General features: G+C 42.8%; 1 protein-coding gene across 7 annotated transcripts in view; it reads right to left on the bottom strand.

Annotated features, from left to right (window-relative positions):
• Positions 1–19,439, bottom strand: part of KDM5B (lysine demethylase 5B) — a 72,423-nt gene extending 52,984 nt beyond the window's left edge. For 6 of the 7 annotated variants that reach the window (XM_082397203.1, XM_082397205.1, XM_082397207.1 and 3 more), the window contains exon 1: positions 19,036–19,438. In XM_082397203.1, the coding sequence (XP_082253329.1) occupies positions 19,036–19,224 (189 nt within the window). In that variant the 5' untranslated portion in view covers positions 19,225–19,438. Of the gene's footprint in view, positions 1–19,035 lie in introns of all 7 variants that reach the window. The other variant, XM_082397204.1, reaches the window with a different exon arrangement.
• Positions 19,440–20,098: the final 659 nt, after the last annotated feature.

Below are 20,098 nucleotides of genomic sequence, written 5' to 3'. Positions count from 1 at the left end.
CTACCCCAACCCACTTTCTTTCAATCCCTTCTCTTTTTACTTAACCAAGCATAATAATAATGGATAAGACACTTGTTCCTCAGAACGTAAGCAGACGATTAGTATAGGACCAAAAAAAAAAAGAGCAACACACTGAAAGTCAGAAGACCAGAATTTGCGATTCGATTCTCTTACCACCACTTCAGGAATCTCAACTTTTCCATCTGGAAAGTACGAACAATAGCTACTTTCAGGACTATGGTAAGAACTGAAATTACAAATGTAAAGTTTGTTTTATTATAAAGCAAAAATAACAAGTATTACATGACATTAAGTTCTGACCACTGAAATGTAATTTTCCTCTAGCAAGAAGTGAATGCAACCTCAACTTTCAAGGAGCAACTGACCTCTGAAGTTTACCTTTAAGGACCCCATTCTTTCAGCCTAACTCTAGTTAGCATCTAGTGGCCAACCAGCACTTTTCATCATAGCAATTTCAACACAGGTTAAAGAGTTCCCCTAAATAAAACAAATATTTTATAATAACTATAAATGGAGTATAACCTTTAAAAAAGAAGAGGGCTTCCCTGGTAGCACAGTGGTTAAGAATCCGCCTGCCAATGCAGGGGACACGGGTTCAAGCCCTGGTCTGGGAAGATCCCACATGCCGGGGAGCAACTAAGCCCGTGCGCCACAACTACTGAGCCTGCGCTCTAGAGCCTGCAAGCCCGCACGCCACAACTACCAAAGCCTGCACGCCAGAACTACTGAAGCCCACGCGCCTAGAGCCCGTGCTCCGCAACAAGAAGCCACCACAATGAGAAGCCCGCGCACCTCAAGGAAGAGTAGCCCCCGCTCACCGCAACTGAAGAAAGCCCGCGCACGGCAACAAAGACCCAATGCAGCCAAAAATAAATAAATATATAATAAAGTTCCCTTTAAAAAAAAAAGAAGAAAGCAACATTAAAAAAAAAATAACAGTATATTTGGGAGAGAAAAGAACTTTTTGTTTTAACTTGCATCCTGACTTTTTAAAGATAATTATATATATTATGTATTAAATCCCTCTGTGTATACATTGCTATTTTATACATTTAACTCAATAAAGTCAGAATAAGCTTATATAAAATTAAAAGCAAAAACAAAAAAGGGCTCCCCTGTGTCATCCTCATCTGTCATTTCTTCAGTGCTGAGCTTTAAGGCACAGTGGTGCCCTTTACCACCTCCTGTACAGTAGAACAGACGTCAAAGAGGGCAGGCTCTCAGTCACACTGCCTGGGTTCAAATCCTGACTCTACCGTGTGGGTTTGAACTAGGTTAATCTCCCTGTGCCTTAGGTACATGTAAAAAGGGGAAACCAGGAGGCTTAAATAAAATAATAGCGGCAAAGCCTTTAGACAGGTGCCTGGCACTTACAAAGTAAATGGTTAAAAAAAAAAAAAAAAAAAAAAAAAAAGATAATGATTAGGGAATGTTCATGTTGCAAAGCTTTGTAGTTTCCAGGAAGCCTACTGCAACCTTGTTTTTGTTTTTGATTGGTTATGTTTAACACAGTGGTTTTGATTCTCTAATCTTCATTATAAATTTGTATAAGATAGAATTCATTAATATATACTACTCAAGGTCCATTAATCTATTTTTTTGCTGTATTCTTTTTCCAGCATTGAGATACATGCATCTTGCTTTTTAAAGTCAAGAGAATGTACTGTCAGATCTCCGTACTTAAAGAGCTTCCTAGGGAATTCCCTGGCGGTCCAGTGGTTAGGACTCTACGCCCAGGTTCAATCCCTGGTCAGGGAAATAAGATCCCACATGCCGCATGGCGTGGCCAAAAAAAAAAAAAGGAAAAAAAAAGAAGAAAGAGAGAGAGCTTCCTGTAAGATTGTCTTCGGTTTATTAATTCAAGGGTAGAGGCAGTTAACAATGGATCTGCCAAGAGAGGAGCTGCGAGGGTGGCAATGGAATTCAGCTTCCGTAACACAAAAAACAACACTCTAGTGGGCAAGCCGACATACCGTCCCATATCAGTATTTTATATTGACCAAGCCATTTCCTGTATGTCCACTACATAAAACTTCCTAACTGCATACTCTCTTATGTGACAAAGACTAAGCAATAGAATGGGTCTAAAATACTTTTTTCCTAATACAAAAGTAATGCTTATTACTGAAATTTCAGAAAAAACATATAAAGAAGAAAAAATGAGCCAAAATCGCAGAGAAAAACCTGCTGCATTTTGTTACACGTCCTTCCAGTATTTTTTCCAAAATGCTTATCTTCACAATTTCAAACCAAAAAAAAATTATATTGCCTTTTACTTATTACTATACTGGGAACATTAACATTTCATTGTATTGACACTTTAAAAATTTCTTAGTATTGGACATTTAGGTTATTTCCGTTACTTTCCAATGTTATTCATTATAAACAAAATATCTATACCTTCTAGGAAGCTTGTTTCAGCTCCATTCAGGGTCACATTTTACATAACTGCAGTTACAGGAAAAAAGAAATCAACATGATCACAGTGATTGCAGGTGCCTGCCTGAAACTGCCTTTTATGAATGATGGCGTGTTCTGCCTCTATAGAGAAGTGTAAAAATGGTTATTAAGGAAGAATTTAAAATGAAAACTACCTTCATAGAACAGTGCTATGGATGTTCAATAAATGTTACTGAACAAGTAAAAAGTCTAATTAGGAAAATTAATTTTAAATGTCTCTATAAAGCTAAAGATTAAAAAATATAAAATCACAAAAGCTCTGCTAAAAATCTGCCAATGAAGAAAACCTGGTGACAAGAATCTGAAAACAAAGAGAACAATGTTTTAGTAAAAACACATCATGCTCCTTATTTAGATACGGGCAACTGTATCAAGCAAGATTCATATTGTAGCACAGGGTTTACTTTTAGTTAAGTGTAATACAAAAACTCCCACAGCTTTAGTGTTCAAATCATTCCACAGCCAACAGAAAAGACTGCAAGAATAAATGTCCCTTTAAAAAAAAAAAATTTGCCCATATACCCAGTCAGTCCTCCTCAAAACGGTCAAGGTCATCAAAACCAAGAAATCTGAGAAACTGCCACAGCTAAGAAGAGCCTAAAGAGACCTGACAACCAAACGCAATGTGGTGTCCTGAATGAGATCCTGGAACAGAAGAGGACGTTAGGCAAAACCTGAGTTCATCTGTGTAAGTTCATGGACTTGGGTTAATAACAACAGCAGTTCACTGATTATAATAAATGTGTCATACTAAATGCAGAATGGTAAGAAAAGGGGAAACTAGGTGAGGAGTATATGGGAACTCAACTATCTTCTCAATTTTTCTGTAAATCTACAACAGTTCAAAAAAAAAGTCAATTAAAAAAATCATTTGGATCAATTTTTATCTTTTGTGTTCCAAACTCTTCTGATTCCAACAGAAAGCTCTCAAAAAATGAAACACAATCATATCTTTAATATAAAAAATTTTAAACTTGACAAAATGAGACCAAAAAGGCCCACTTCGACAGTTTAGTTGTTACTGGCTATGTGGAAAAATTTATTGTTTGCCTTTTTGAAAACACTTTACGATTTTCACTTCACAGAAGCAACAGATAGGTGAATAAGGGAAGTTTTTACCAAACCCTCTACTGGTGTTATACTATCCTCTTCAAAGGTTGAGCACAAAGAGAAACTGCTTATGCATAGGTCCTAGATTTACTCCTATTGAGTCAAGCCCTTACAGAAGTAAGTTCCTTTTTTAAAGTACTGCAACTCTCAAATTCTTGGCCTTAGGTCCCCTTTAAACTCTTAAAAATTGATGACCTCAAAGAGTTTTACTTCAGATGGGTTCTATCCATTTATTTTTATTGCATTAGAAATTAAAAGACATTTAAAAAAACAAATTCATTTAATAATAAGCAAAGAACTGGTGAGAAGAGTTTTATTTTGCAAATCTCTTTAATGTCTGGCTTAATAGAAATAAGCTGGATTTTCATATCTTCTGCTGTCAATCAGTTGTTGTATATGTTGTTTTGATTAAAATATATGAAGAAAAGCTGGTCACAGATAAACATTTAGTTGAAAAGAGGAAGCTCCCGCAGTCCTGCTGAAAAGGTCCTGTGAACTCTCCCAAGAGCCCTCAGCCCAAACCTTGGAAACAACTGCCCTAACAGACCCTACAGGGTTCCCCACCCAATCTGCCCCTCCAGAGAACTCTGTCCACACAGATTTTAAAAGCAGCCCCTTCAAGTGTTCTCTCCATTCACTAACAATGATTTCTTGACCTGTTCGTGTAACGCCAACGTTTTTAGAAAAGCTATATGGCAACCCAGTCTTCCCTAAAGTCCTATCACCAAAAAGAACCTGAAAATACCAATGCAATCATTTGCAAACATACACGGACTTTTGATAGTTGCACTAAGATAATAAGTACCAAGGAATAAGAACATTTGTTAAATGTTCCTCCTATAGATGGGGCTTGGTAAGAGCCAGTTTGCAGTTTTACACAACTTCGTTTAAAAGAATGTTTTAATTTCTGAATATTAAGTATTTGGGAAGGCAAAGCATTGTTTCTATGGACCATCTATTAGTAAATGAAAATACACCAGTAAAAAAGAGACATGTCGGGACTTCCCTGGTGGTCCAGTGGTTAAGAATCCGTCTTCCAATGCAAAGGATGCGGGTTCGATCCCTGGTCGGGGAACTAAGACCCCACATGCTGTAGGGCAATTAAACCCACATGCTGCAACGAAAGATCCCGCACGCCGCAACTATGACCCAGCGCAGCCAAAAATAAATAAATACATAGAGGCATGTCATGGTGTTTACTTATTAACCATTAGTCCCAATAAGTTCCTTTTCCACCACTTTTAATAAAACTTGGAAATGATAATCTGTATTTATACAGCCTCTAAATGACTTAAATTTATTATTGTTAAAGCCATATGAAAATATTGATATAAAACAGTCCTCCCATTGATACTGCTTCTCAAACCTCAAAGAAATAGTTTCCTCCCAGGCGCCTCTGTAGGAACAAGCTAAGTACAATCTGGTTTATAAACAGTAAGAGGGAATAACTAGATCACATGGAGGCCATCTTACTCTTCCAAAATGTCCTTAACAGATAACTACCAAAGTCACCTGGAGTGATTCATACAGATTTTTGGCATATCCCAAAAATCTCATCAAGCCTATAATGGAAGTATCCTTTTAAATTCACAGAGGGGGCTTCCCTAGTGGCGCAGTGGTTAAAAAATCCACCTGCCAATGCAGGGGACACAGGGTTCAAGCCCTGGGCCAGGAAGATCCCACATGCCACAGAGCAACTAAGCCAGTGCGCCACAACTACTGAGCGCGCTCTAGAGCCTGCGAGCCACAACTACTGAGCCCTCGTGCCACAACGACTGAAGACCGCGCACCTAGAGCCCGTGCTCTGCAACAAGAGAAGCCACCGCAATGAGAAGCCCACGCACCACAACGAACAGTAGCCCCTGCTCGCCACAACAAGAGAAAGCCTGCAAGCAGCAACGAAGACCCAATGCAGCCAAATAAATAAATAAATAAATTTATTTTTTAAAAAAATTATAAAATTCACAAGGAAGGATCCTAAGAAAGCTAAATCCCTAGAACAAATCATCTTCCACTTAAATGGGCTGACAACATGATGGCCAATCATGAAAAGTTAACAGGAAAGCATTATACATTTCAGGTCATTCACAGACATCTTATGGTCACTGAATGAGTCCAGGAGAAATTTCAGATCCCTCTCCCTTACAGAAATTGTAACTGGTGCAAACGTTACTTCAATATGCCTACACCAAACCATATTACGATCAAGTAGCTACAGTGCCACGGTTCCCCCCTGCAAGGAAATTATTTAGTAAGTAGTTTTGATTGTTTTCTTTCATACCTAGGATCCCAGTGAGGAAAAGGCAGTTTTCTGGCAGAAAACTGAGACTGCTAAAGTTAAGAGACGATTACATACTTCAGAAAGGTTCAAACAATGATTTGTCAGGCTTCCCTGGTGGCGCAGTGGTTAAGAATCTGCCTGCCAATGCAGGGAACATGGGTTTGAGCCCTGGTCCGGGAAGATTCCACATGCCACGAAACAACTAAGCCCGTGCGCCACAACTACTGAACCTGCGCTCTAGAGCCCATGAGCCACAACTACTGAGCCCACATGCCACAGCTACTGAAGGCTACATGCCTAGAGCCCGTGCCCCACAACAAGAGAAGCCACCGCAACGAGAAGCCTGCGCACTGCAACAAAGAGTAGCCCCCGCTCGCCATGACTAGAGAAAGCCCGCGCACAGCAACGAAGACCCAATGCAGCCAAAAATAAATAAATAAATATTTTTTAAAAAAATGATTTGTCGGGGAAGGGGTTTAGGAACGAGGTTGAACTCTGCCCCCTCAACCTTCACTCAGCAACACCCAAACCCACCTGGGCACCAAGGGCAGGGAAAGTTAAACATCCCACACCCTAACTTTAAGGCCTCATTAGATCTGTAAACACTTGCTGCTCTACACCTTTAGTACTTCACAAACTGGTGGTCACTCCTGGAGATTCAAAATCAAAGTCAGGAAAGGGACAGTAGTGACACTAAAAATCAGCCTGAGCCTCAGAGAAGTACTAAAGGGTAAATCTTTGTTTTGTTTGATGTTCCATCTCAAGAAACATTTGCAACTGCACTAAAAAAACAAACAAAAAAAGAGCAAATAGTAAGCCACACATTTCACTAAAAGCAAATGTTTAACAGCTCTTCAGTCCTGCTGCAATTAAGACATATTAACTATACGTCTAGCAATAAAAGTGGAAATAATTTTACAACACATGTGATCCCTAATAGCCGTATCTGAAGTAAAAGACTGAAGCTCGAACCTGAACTGGAATTGCTAGGAAGCTGCTCTGTTTATCCCACTGCCGATCATCTAATATTTACACAAGTACAACCTGATAGTCTATTCAGTATACTCTAGTTCTGACCATGCTTCAAGGCTAGATCTCCTGTATGAAAGATAAAAGGGTGTACAATTACACAGGCAAGCTCAATTTAGGGTAGTAGATAAATAAATCTCATGTCCAAAACTCTTAAAATAAATTTATAATGTATCTCAGTGTTATTGTTTTAGAGAGAGCACTATCTTATTTCTTTCACATTTATTGCCACATTTAATAATCAATTTGGGGAATCCCCTGGAGGTCCAGGAGTTAGGACTCAGCACATTCGCTGCCAGGGCCCAGGTTCGATCCCTGGTGGGGGAACTAAGATCCTGCAAGCCATGCGGCACGGCCAAAAATAATAATAATTTGATTTAAAAGATGACCCACTTTAACCTAAAATATGAGGAAGTTCCAGCCTGATAAAACTGGTCCTCATTTGAATGGCTGCCTGGTATCAATGGGACACACTATAAAAACTCTTCTATTATCTACTTTCCCAGATTTTAAATAGAGGATTTTACAGCTGTGTCTACAGTTGAGACTTAAGAAAATCATCACCAAGAAGTCATGTAAGTCTGAAATACAGGCTCAACAAACCAGCTTTTTCTCTCCTTGGCTTCCCAGCACATTTCCTGCGGCCTCCAACTAGATCCTCTTTATTCCTTAAATGCTGGTGTTTCTGAGAGTTCTCATGATCCTCATTCTCATTCTACACTCCTATTTCCTCCCTAACCCTGGCCTAACCCAATGCCTTCCCAGATACCCCCAGGCAGACCCCTCTCCCCATACTCCACCCACCTCCATATCCCCCCAACCCTAATATCTTCAATCATTCTATATACAATTTCCATTACTTGCACACATCCTACTATATAATCTAATTACCGATCTTTCTCACCAGCAGACTATGAGTTCCTTTAAGTCAAAGTTGTAAACTGCAGAACCTTAACACAATTCCTGGCACTTACTGACATATCAATAAATGTACTGAATTCAACCCATAACCAACCCCAAGGACCCAATCCATTTCTTCATTCACCAGAGCTGACGGAAAGGATTCCTTAGTTTCTTGTAGTGGAGCTGAGAATTTCTATTAATTCAAAGTCAACAGGTAAGAAAATTCCTTATACTGGCTTCCCTGGTGGTGCAGTGGTTGAGAATCTGCCTGCCAATGTAGGGGACACGGGTTCGAGCCCTGGTCTGGGAAGATCCCACATGCCGCGGAGCAACTGGGCCCGTGAGCCACAACTCCTGAGCCTGCGCGTCTGGAGCCTGTGCTCCGCAACAAGAGAGGCCGCGATAGTGAGAGGCCCGCGCACCGCGATGAAGAGTGGCCCCCGCTTGCCACAACTAGAGAAAGCCCACGCACAGAAACGAAGACCCAACACAGCCAAAAATAAATAATTTTTTAAAAAAAATGTTTAAAAAAAGAAAATTCCTTATATTAACAGCTGCCTAAACCTCATCAGGGAATTACCTAAACTAGTAGTTCTCAAACCTAGCTGAGCTTTCCAATGGCCAGAGGAGCTTCTTCCATATTCTTCCAATTGAAGCTAAGCGGTCACTGAAATTGATGAGCCAGGAGTTTCCACACAAATGAGCCAACCAACCAAAAGTATATGGAATGGCCAAGCTCATACACATTGATAAGTTAAAATATAAGGGCACACGGTTTACTTAAAATTTTATAATTACATTTTACAGACAACTATAACAGACAAAACAAAATGGTACTGTACTTTGGTATCGCATAAGGGCAGCTTTCTAGTTCTGATTTTCCTGCAGTGCGTTAGGATAACCAGAAAGAAGCAAAGGAAGATCACACTCTCCTTCCCAAAAAGCCCAGCTAATTTCTGGGATCTATGAAAGGAGCCATTGGCCACCACGTATTAGAAAGAAGAACACTGAACTTGGAAGTAAAAAGCCAGTTTGGAATTCCCCAATTTGTCCTTTAAAAGCTGTGTCACCTTAGACAAGTCATTTAACATCTCTCAGCACAGCTTCCTTTTCTACAAAATTGTCCTTGGAATTCGCTGGCAGTCCAGTGGTTAGGACTCAGTGCTTTCAATGCCGTGGGCCCGGGTTCAGTTCAGTCCCTGGTCAGGAAACTAAGATCCCGCAAGCCGCACAGCACAGGGGGGAAAATAAAATCCTACCTTAGCAGCAAGAACTAAGTTAACAAAAGGGAAAAGGGAACCCTCCTACACTGTTGGTGGGAGTGTAAATTGGTGCAGCCACTATGGAGAACAGTATGGAGGTTCCTTAAAAACCAAAAACAGAGTTACCACAGGATCCAGCAATCCCACTCCTGGGCCTGTATCTGGAGAAAACCACACTTTGAAAAGCTACATGCACCCCAATGTTCATAGCAGCACTATTTACAACAGCCAAGACATGGAAGCAACCTAAGTGTCCATCAACAGATGAATGGATAAAGATGTGGTACGTATATACAATGGATTATTACGCAGCCATAAAAAAGAATGAAATGATGCCATTTGCAGCAACATGGATGGACCTAGAAATTATCATATTGAGTGAAGTAAATCAAAGACAAATATCATATGATATCACTTATACGTGGAATCTAAAAGATTACAGCAATGAATCTATGTACAACACAGAAACAGACTCACAGACATAGAAAACAAACTTAGGGGTACCAAGGGGGAAAGGGAGGGATGGGGAGGGATAAATTAGGAGTATGGGATCAACAGATACAAACTACTATACATAGAATAGATAAGCAACAAGGATTTATTGCATAACACAGGGAGCAATATTCAATACCTTGTAATAACCTATAATGGAAAATTATCTGAAAAAGTATATATATAACTGAACTACTTTGCTGTACACCTGAAACTAACACAATATTGTCAATCAACTACACTTCAACTTAAAAAAAAAGAATAAAAAGATTCATAATTTTCCATCTGCCGTCTCGTGTAATCCCAATTTCATGTGGATATAGGCAATATAAATAATGGTTAAGAGTACTGTGTGGGCTCATATTAGGCTCCTCCACTTAGTAGTGGTGACCTTGAGCCTGTTTACTTACCTCTTTATGCCTCATCATGTAAAGCAGGGCCAGAATTATCCTCATTTTAAAAGGCAGGTTAGGGCTTCCCTGGTGGCGCAGTAGTTAGGAATCCGCCTGCCAATGCAGTGGGCACAGGTTCGAGCCCTGGTCTGGAAAGATACCACATGCCACAGAGCAACTAAGCCTGTGTGCCACAACTACTGAGCCTGTGCTCTAGAGCCCGTGAGCCACAACTACTGAGCCCACATGCCACAACTACTGAAGCCCACGCACCTAGAGCCCGTGCTCTGCAACAAGAGAAGCCACCAAAATGAAAAGCCCGCACACGTAAGAGTAGCCCTGCTCGCTGCAACCAGAGAAAGCCCGCGCACAGCACAAGGCAGCCAAAAATAAATAAATAAATAAATTTATTAAAACAAACAAAAAAAGGCAAGTTAATGGAATAAAACCTTGAAAATCCAACCTCAAGGCTGGAAGCTCAAGGATAACATGAAGATAATGGAACACACACCAGAAGCCAAATGTTTGGATTCCTGCTCCACGATTTTTCCATGAAATTCCTATTCTCTGCAAGTTGTCATGTCCTAGCTAGCTAAAGCCAACTGCCAAAAACAAATTACCTTGGATCCTAAATCAAGTTTTAAACCCTGTTCCCCTCAAAAAAAATCTGATGAGCAACTATCTATTAACATAAGTCAAGGATGTATTTTACACTTAGAAGACAGGAAAAGCCACAAGGTTAGCAGTGGAAAAGAAAGTACTTATAGAAAGGAACCCAGAAGAATGGGCTGCCATTAAGTACAATCTTTAAAAACCCCAAACCAGAGCTTCCCTGGTGGCGCAGTGGTTAAGGGTCTGCAGGGGACACGGGTTAGAGCCCTGGTCTGGGAGGATCCCATATGCTGCGGAGCGACTAGGCCTGTGAGCCACGATTACTGAGCCTGCGCGTCTAGAGCCTGTGCTCTGCAACAAGAGAGGCCCGAGCACCGCAACGAAGAGTGGCCCCCGCTCGCCGCAACTAGAGAAAGCCCTCGCACAGAAACGAAGACCCAACACAGCCAAAAGTAAATTAATTAATTAATTAATTAAAAAAAATAAAAACCTTTAAAAACCCCAAACCCACACCCTACACAAATCCCCGAAGCCAGCCTTCCGCTGGAAAATCTGGTGGCTGTTCTCAATTTGTCCAAAATATTGGATAAGAGCCTCTCTGCGGGAGGAAAAAGCTTGGAATACCTGGAATTTTACAAAATGGAGGTTACAGTCCCCAAATTCTCTTTCTAGACCTTGCTCATCTTCATGGCCTCACCCCGTCCCACAAATAAAAAGACACCAGAGTACAAATCCTAAGAGATCCTCACTCTCCCCGTCCAAGTTAAAGCCTGGCAAGGATGACATGTTCCCATCTGGTTTAAATATCACCAAATGATGAGTTGGTATAACCGCACAGAAAATTGGGAGGATCTTGCCTTAAAGACCTTGAAATTATGTGGTTTTGACAGGATTTGTTCTTTGTCTCTGGAGTTAGCAGTGGAGTAGACGGCCATGTTCAGGTATCTGTATACCTCATAGGAACGCATGCTTAACAAAAGCTCCAGCCAACTGCTGAAAACCCACTCAGGTTTAAACTCAGTTTTCTAACACTACAATGTGATCAAGCTGTGAGGTGGCAAGAATTAATGTAGGAATGCACAAAAATCTGCCTAGGGCCACACAAGGAACATAGCTGGGAAGAGAAGCTCAGCCTAGCTACGTGCTCGCAACTAAACGAAAACGCTTTCAACATTTAAAGATTTTAAAACTTTGTACACCACTAGACAGTGTTTTAACACATGTAGAAAACCGTATTGAGTGAATTGCTTGATTCAAGACAAAAACAAAAAAGCCACACTAGTAGAAATACAATATATACGGGTCCACCTAAGAAGCAATGTTGAGATCCCATAACATATTTGAACAAAAAAACATGGTGAATCCAAATTTGTATGATCATATAGAAGCTCTAATTAGCTTTATTAAAAAAAAAAAAAGTCTGCCTACTTGTTAGTAAAAGAATAAAATATAATCGGGCTCTGTCCTGAAGACCAAAATAAACCTTTTCCCTGACACCTCTCGTACTTCTCTCCCCACTTGACAAGTAACTTATTAAAGCCTCACTGCACTAACCCTTCAGGCAAGAACGGGGGCTACTTAACTTATGTCGGACAAGATACAATGCTGCAGGCCTTCCACAGCACCACAGCCCTCCCACACGAGGGGAAATTACATAACCTTAAACGCTTCTTCACACAGAGCTGACCAAATACAAGCTCCTGCCTGTATAACACACATACACTGCAAATTTTCTGTAATAATTTATAACAGCTCTACCTGAAAAAAATTTTTTATTTCAACTAATTTAAAAAAAATCCAGGTACAGAAAAGCTTCATCTAAACCAACAGAAGAATTTACATTTTGTATATTCTAGTTCTGATGTTGGGCTTTTGACTTTTCAAGTTTCACTTTTAAAAATCCCTTCGCTGTAGGAGAAATGAGGGTTATGTATTTGGCACTAACCCTCGTCTCTCTAAATCTGTCCCCAGACCCTTCTTAGCAGCGAGCAAATAAAAAGCTCTGGAATTTAAGCTCCTTGCAATCCATCAATTAATCTGGACAACAGCTCTAAGTCAGTGTCAGATCTCGTTACAGCAGGTAAGAAGGCACACATTGGAAAAAAATGACTCTGTCCAAGGTCGTGATGGAAAAAAATGACTCTGTCCAAGGTCGTGATGGTATTAGATTCAAGATTCTACCCACTCATTTAAAAAAATTTAGAAACACTGACTCCTTCTTTTACGTTAATAGAAAAAATAAAAATCCACATACACTCCACTTGATAAAGCTTATTTTTATCCCTGCAAAATATTTCTTAAAATTTACATCAGTTGTAAAATAACATTTCCAAGTGAAATGGAATCAACAAGTTTAAAAAAAAAGCCATTTATTATGTCACATTCTGCCTAGTGATGTTTAACTTAGTTCCTGAAAAATGAAGTTATTTATTATTTTGGGGAGGAGAGTGCTTAGACTTTAAGTGGTTATTTACAGAAAATATTTTTCAATGGCCTGACTTTTAAATCACTTCTTTTGAACATTTGAGGCCATCTAAATGTTCATCAGCAATTCTGCTGAAACAGGAACTGCATCATCGACGCTGGAAGTCGAACCACCATCTTCACAGGAAAGTGAACCTAATGACATCCTGACCAGCCACTCATTAGACCCTTTGACTCTCATTTCCTTCAAACTCCTTTTCCAAAAGGGACTTCGTTCTACTTCTTGGTCACTCCCGACTCCCAGCTCTGTGCTGCTGAGATGACGTCAGACAGGAAAATGGACCAAGAGCAGGAAAGGGAACGACGGGCACCACCTCTGACCACCACCTCCGACCACCACGCCTCTGCATCCAGGAGCTGGCCTGACAGCGGTCAGGTTCCCACACAGGCTCCAACAAACGTGTCACAAAGCAACAAAGGCCCTGGAAAGACTGAGAAATCCAATCCCCATCCTGATTAGGCAAAGAGTGGCCATCTCTCACTAAATGCTGGAAACCTCATTCCTAATTGCCCAAATCTCACTCACCCTGAATAAGACAAAAGCTAAGCCAAGTTGTTCTCTACACCTGAGGTCACTAGTTTGCTCTCAATTCCAACACTGCTGCTCTGCTTTCTGCCCTCTTATATCCAGGAAAATACATAAAGGGACTATATTCTCTACACTTTTGTGTATGCTTGAATTATTTTCATAATTTAAAAAATGTCATTTATACCCTGGAAATGAAGGCTCTAGCAGAGCAAAGTAACTGGTCCTAAGTCCAGAAAGAAAACTTAAATGATTAAAAGAAATAAAACAGAGGAACAGATGGGATGACTCTAGGCCATGTCTAAAGGCATATGACAATGATGCTTTAAGAGGAATGGTCTACAATTAAAATTCTGAATGTTTAAAAAAAAATTTAAAAAGACAAGAATACATTTAGTCAAATTCTTCCATCTTACAGTTACGAAACAGAAATGTCCCACTGCCCTAGAGGCGGCTTCTCCCCGTTAGTCTTCATAAACTTGGAGGTTGAAAAAGCAAAGTCACCATTGAACTCATCTAATAGTTAATGACAGAAAAAGCATTTTTAGAAGAATTTTTTTTAGGTGTACAAAGGTAATATCTCATTTTTCTCTTTAATCCCATGTTAGGACACAGCAGTTGATAAATACTTAAGAAATCCTTGTTAAGCTGCATACAATTCTCATGTCTTAGACAAGTTTCTCACAACTCAGATTTTAAAATCCACTTATTAGTTTCTCAAACCGTAAGTAATCGAAAGTAAATGAGAGTGGCCCAGTGATACGGCACAGACCCACTCACCCCAAAGGGACTCACTGGTGTGCTTCTGATGATTTCTCTTCAAGGGACCCAAACTTAGAGATTTCTGAAAGTATAGTCAGTCTTTCAGTTCCCAACATTTATTCCACATAATTAAAAAAAATTTTTTTTGAGACTGCAGTGATCTTCTACACATAAAACAGGTATATTAGCATAATCTCCAAAGAATATCTAATTCTCTTAGAAAGGAAAAATCACACCACCAGCTCAATGCAAGAACTGTACAATGAGGAAAGCCAGGTCTTTCCAGGTAACTGGTTTTTAAACCCATAGATGGCCTTTGCCAAGAGATACACAAGTAGCCTTCGTAGAACCTAAATCCAGGAACCTAATTAATCAGCACTTTCATTTGGGGGCATGAGGTCTCCCTCTATCCTTTTCTACAACCAAACTTTAATGTGGCCCAATTAAAACAACGAGAGGTTACCAAAGTCTGCAAAAAGCTCCCATTTACAGCACATAAACCAGATTCCTTTTTGTTTTTTTTTTAAATTGAATAGTTCACAATGATATTTTTGCCTTTCTAAAAGAAAATTCTCTCACTGGCAGATTTCTGTCTGCCTATATTAAAGTACTGTAAACATCTGGACTTTGTTATTGTCTCCCAAACTAAACAAATAAGTAAATGAGTTTACTACTGATCTATCAATCAGAAATAAAGAAAATTAAGGACCTTAGAGACAAAGAATGAAACTGAGGATTGATCATTTTCTCTAATTTTTCTTATCAGTGTCTCTCAATAATGAACTCAACACCCCAGCTTTAAATCAGAACATTTATTAAGACTCTTCAAAGGCAATTCTCTAGTCATTCTGTTCTTTAAAAAAGGTTTGGACTGCATGTTTAAAAACAAATCCTACAACCACAGGAAAGGAAACTTTTCCAGTGGGGGTGGGGATGTAAACCTTAAGCTGTCTCATATATTTGCAATATCACTCACATTCCATTCTAAGAGTCTATTATTAACTTGTTGATTAGTTCACTAAGAGTTACAGCTAGATGGATGTCTGTGAGTGTGACCAATCTACCACTGGCAAAGTCAAATTTAGCTAATCACCCATTCAAAGACTACAACAAATGAAGTTTGTTTTTACTTTAAGGCAGACACATTCAAACTAAAACTGTAGGACTTAATCCAGCCTCCTACCAAGTGAGAAAATAAAGTTCTTCTTTTGAGAGGTATAGTTCTAAATTTCCCTTTAAAAACTAGTTACAATTGGGTACAGGGTTTCTTTTGCGGGTGATAAACATGTCCTAACACTGACTGTGATGATGGTTGTAAAACTCCATGAAAATACTAAAAACTACTGAATTGCACACTTTAAATTGATGAACTGTATGGTAAATATATTATGTCTAAACAAAACTGTTATTTTAAAAAAGTAATTATAAGTTCTTCCTTTGCTCAAGAATATTTCTATTGATAAGCTTTTCCCCCAAATATTAAAAGGTTTAAGGTGGCAAGGAATCACAACTAGAGTAAAATTTCATGACACCAAAGAAACTGGAAAAACAACAGAGAGGATTGGGCCACAGTCAAGCAAACGTAACATTAGGGATAATGATGGGCTGGAATGAGAGTAAAAGAGCTCTGTATCACTCACACCTCCCCCCATACAAAGAGAAGTGTATTTAAGTTCCTTCATGTTCTAAGGGCGGAACCAACAGGCTCAATCAAAGACACTGACTGGATTAAGACACTGACTGTATTAGAACATTTGAAAGTTTTACACTTTGGCTATGAAGCCTAAGGAATCAAACTAACGACCACAAGAAGTTAAAGTTGAAAAATGTGTCTATTGTGCCATCTGGGGTTTGACTTAAATCTCTAGCGTCTGGACACCTCCAGAGAAGAAATTTGTGGAATCTGCCTATCTATGGCCAAATGTTACATGTTTGAGAGCAACAGAGTAAATTACTGAAGCCATCAAATATATTCCTATCAAACTCGAGATTGAGAAAAGTATTTACTGAGCAGTCCACTATTTTTTGCCTAATAGTTACAGCCCTAAAATTAATCATCTCCAAATACCACAAAGTGACAAGGAAAATATAATTTGTCCTTAAAAAGAAATCTAAGTACATCAAGGAGGAAATGAAAATTTGCATTCTAAAGGTAACAAACCAGAAGTCAGATTAACCGTAAATTGGAAAAAAAAAAAAAAAAAAAAGTCCAGGAAACAAGCCTAGTTATCCCACATACTTGATGTAATTTGAGAAAAGATTTGTTTACTACCCTCTTTAAACTTGTAACTCAGGATCTGAATAACATCTTCTTGATTTTATTACCTTTTATCATATTTATCTTACTATATTTTCACAAACAAATTTCTGTGAACCTCAAGTTTTCAGTAGCAAAGCAGTTTAGGACTATCACTAAGAATCAGCTATAAATTGAAGCTACGTTAAGTACCATTAATTAAAGATGCAAAGGTAAGGACAAAAGGAAATAGAAATGCTTTGTAATTCTTCCCCTTATCTCCGAGAAATAAAATACCAATAAACCCAATCCCCATTTTAATACAGTCACTTGTATTCCAAAAACTTAGTGGTCACAAATCATCTAGAAACACGGGCATTATATAGCTATCGCCATGGAAAATATTTCCTATCTCTTGGTTTGTTGTTGCTTTATCTCAACTATATGAAACCACTTGTTCACAGTTAGCTTTCTAAAAGAAAACGGTTTCTAAAACAAAGACTGTTTACATCTCCATCTCTTAAGATCCCTTTGTTCCAACAAGACCCTTCTTCAAGAGCTACAACTTCTGGAAAGGTTTCCCTTTTTGCGGTTATATCAACTAGAAACACTCCCAAACTCTTTCCAATTGGCATAGGAGTTTGTTAAACAAAGGAGGAAGCAAGCCTCCTCCACACAAAGGAGGTCTCCAAAACAGAGCACTGGTTATGTTTGTGGATTATTTATTTGTGCCTCTTTAATACCCTTCTCCTCGGCTGCAGTAAGTACCACTCTCAATACAAAATGGTGGCCATCACGTCTGTCTGACATTCAGAATGGGGAAAGGCAGCAAGATAACACGTTTCGCAGAGCTTACCATTAATATTCTGGCCAAGATGCGGAAATGAGTAGCCAAACCTAACCAGAGCAACACTATCTTTCTAGGAAAAGAACCCGACAAAAGGAACAGTGTAAGAAAGTAGATAAAGGGTTTACCCCAGCCCTAGTGCACCACAATACCAACATGGAGGACAACTCACTCCCAGGAACCGACTGCACACATCTGGGCTACCGAGAACTTACTCAAGTTGCCTAGTTCCAGAATAGACGCCCACGGATGCAAACGCGGGCTATTCATAGTCCCCGTCCCTAACGCTTGACACGAAGCTCCGCTGCTACCTGCCCATGCCCTACTCTTCCACAGCTAAAACCCTGGCCCCAGTCACCGCACAACTTCTGCAGGCCTCTGCGCTCCAACCGACACGCACTTCCCTTAAGCAACGACAATCAACCTTGTCTACTTCTTGAGAGAAAGGCGTCTATTCTCAATCATCTCCCCCATCCTAACTGACCAGTTATTCACGGAAACAGGTATTTCATCTCCACTTCAAACTACTCCAAGAAAAACTCCAATATAGCGTCCGCGTTTCAATTCGGGGGGAGGGGGGACTTGGGATCAGACAGACTCAGTCGGGATCTCCCTCGACACAGCTCTCCAGGCTGAGCGGTTACGCACAGAACCCCTCAACTCCAACGTCATTACAAAGAGCAAGCCTAAGAAAGAAAGGGGCGGGAGGGGGGGCTTCCTCCGAGGGAGCGGGGGCGGAGCGGGCAGAAGCTTCGCAAACTGTCGGAAAGGCAGTTAAACCTCCGGCCAACGGTCCCGGCCCATCCAACTGCTCAGGCCGCCTCGGCCGGTCCGAAAGGTGGGCACAGCCCAGGGGTGCGGAGCTTGCGGCCGGGGGCTGGGGGAGGGGGAGGGGAAGTGACGGGAGAGGAGGGGGAGGAGAGGGGCAGGGGCCGGCCGGGCTCCTCCGCCGACGTTGCAGCCGTTGGTGACCGTTTCGGGAACACCCACCCTCACGCCCACCCGGGCAGGGAGCTGCGCGGGGGCCTCCGCTCCGGGTCGCGGGACGCAGGGCGGCCTCCGCCTTCGGGGCTGACACCGCCCGCCGCGGGCAGCTCTCGGGGCGGGGGCCGGGGAGCCTCTGGGCGGCCGCCCCCCGAACCCCACGCTCACGCCCCCTCGGCACGTCCGCTCGTCCCGGCCCGCGGTGCCTCCGTCTGGCGCCGTCGCCCCGCCTAGTCCCCGGCCCGGGGGGGCCCGCCAGGGGTCCGGGCCGGGGCGGGGGGTCCGGGGCCGGAGGGTGGGGCGCCAGGTGAAGCCGCCCGGGCCGCCGCCGCCTCCACACAAAGGACCAGGGGCTCCGCCGCCATATTGAAAACTTTCCTCCTCGCGACAACTCGCGGGGCGCGCACCCCGCACCCCCAGCGCCCCGCACCCGCCGCACCCACGCCCGGGGTCCTCCGCGCCAGCCCGCCCTCCGGCCCGCGGGCTCCGGCGCACGGCCGCGACCCCGGTGCCTGTGGTGCCGCCGCCTCTCCGTCCGCATCCGAACCCCGGTCGCGGTCCGTCCGCTGCCCCCGCGCCCCGCGCAGAGGCCCAGCCGCCCGCCGGCCGGCCGTGAGCCCCACTCGAGACTCACCGGCGGCGGCCGCACCTTGCAGATCCCGGTCTGCTCGGCTATGGGCCGAATCTTGTGGATGAAAGCGAAAGGGTCGGCGAACTCCTCCCAGCTGGGCTCAAAGACCGGGCACTCGGGCGGCGGCAGGAACTCGCCCAGCGGGCCGGGGCCGCCGAGGGCCGGCGCGGGGCGCGGGCCAGGGGCCTCCATCCTCGCGGCGCCGCGGACGCGGCTGAGCGACGGTTCTCGGCCTCCTCCGGTTCCTTGGCCTTCCTCCTAATCCTCCTTCTTCTCTTCCTCCTTTTCCTCCTCCTTCTCCTCCTCCTCTTCCTCCTCCTTCTCTTCCTCCTCCTCCTCCTCCTCCTCAGCCTCGGATCCGGCTCCTCAGACTCCGACTCCGACACCGACCGACGCTGCCGCGCCGCGCCAGCCACGCCGTGCGCCTCCGCCGCCACGGCGAGGAAAAGGAGTCCCACCCCACCCCCACCCAGCCCGTGCTGAGCGCCCGCCCCCGGGCCGGGCGGGGCCGCCCCCGGGGGACGGAGCTCGTCCTCACGGTCCAGCCCAGCCGGCACCCACTGACTACGTGCCAGAGCCCATTCCCTCCCTCGGGAAGTTACGGGTCTGGGGGAGAAGCCGGGCCCACGGGTGGACGCTCCGTCCCGTTCCGCCCCGTGGGAAGCGCCGTGGTGGAAGTGCAAGGACACCTAGTCAGACCCCGAGGGGCGCAGGGTGTCGGGGACGGAGGAGGCTTTTCCAGGTAGAGCGAAGAGCTTGAACGTGACAACAGCCTGTAGGTGAGAAAACAAGTTAGGGGGATAATAAGCTAACACTCTGAGCACTTCATCTCCTAGGCCCTGTGCCACGTGCTTTCATGATTAATATACACAGCAACCCTACGAGGCAGGTACTCGTTTCCATTTTACAGATAAGGACAGCGAGGCATAGGTTGATCAAGAAATTTGATCAAATTCCTAGGCTAACAAGTGGTGGAGACTCCACTTATTGGAAGGTAGGGTGTTGCAGGGAAGTGTGGTCTGCGAGCAATACACGGCGAAGCTGGATGTGAGAAGAGCGGGAGCCT

Source organism: Balaenoptera borealis (assembly GCF_965194805.1).
Source record: "Balaenoptera borealis genome assembly, chromosome: 1".
Lineage (NCBI taxonomy): Eukaryota > Metazoa > Chordata > Mammalia > Artiodactyla > Balaenopteridae > Balaenoptera > Balaenoptera borealis.
This window is presented reverse-complemented; position numbering and strand designations above follow the sequence as displayed.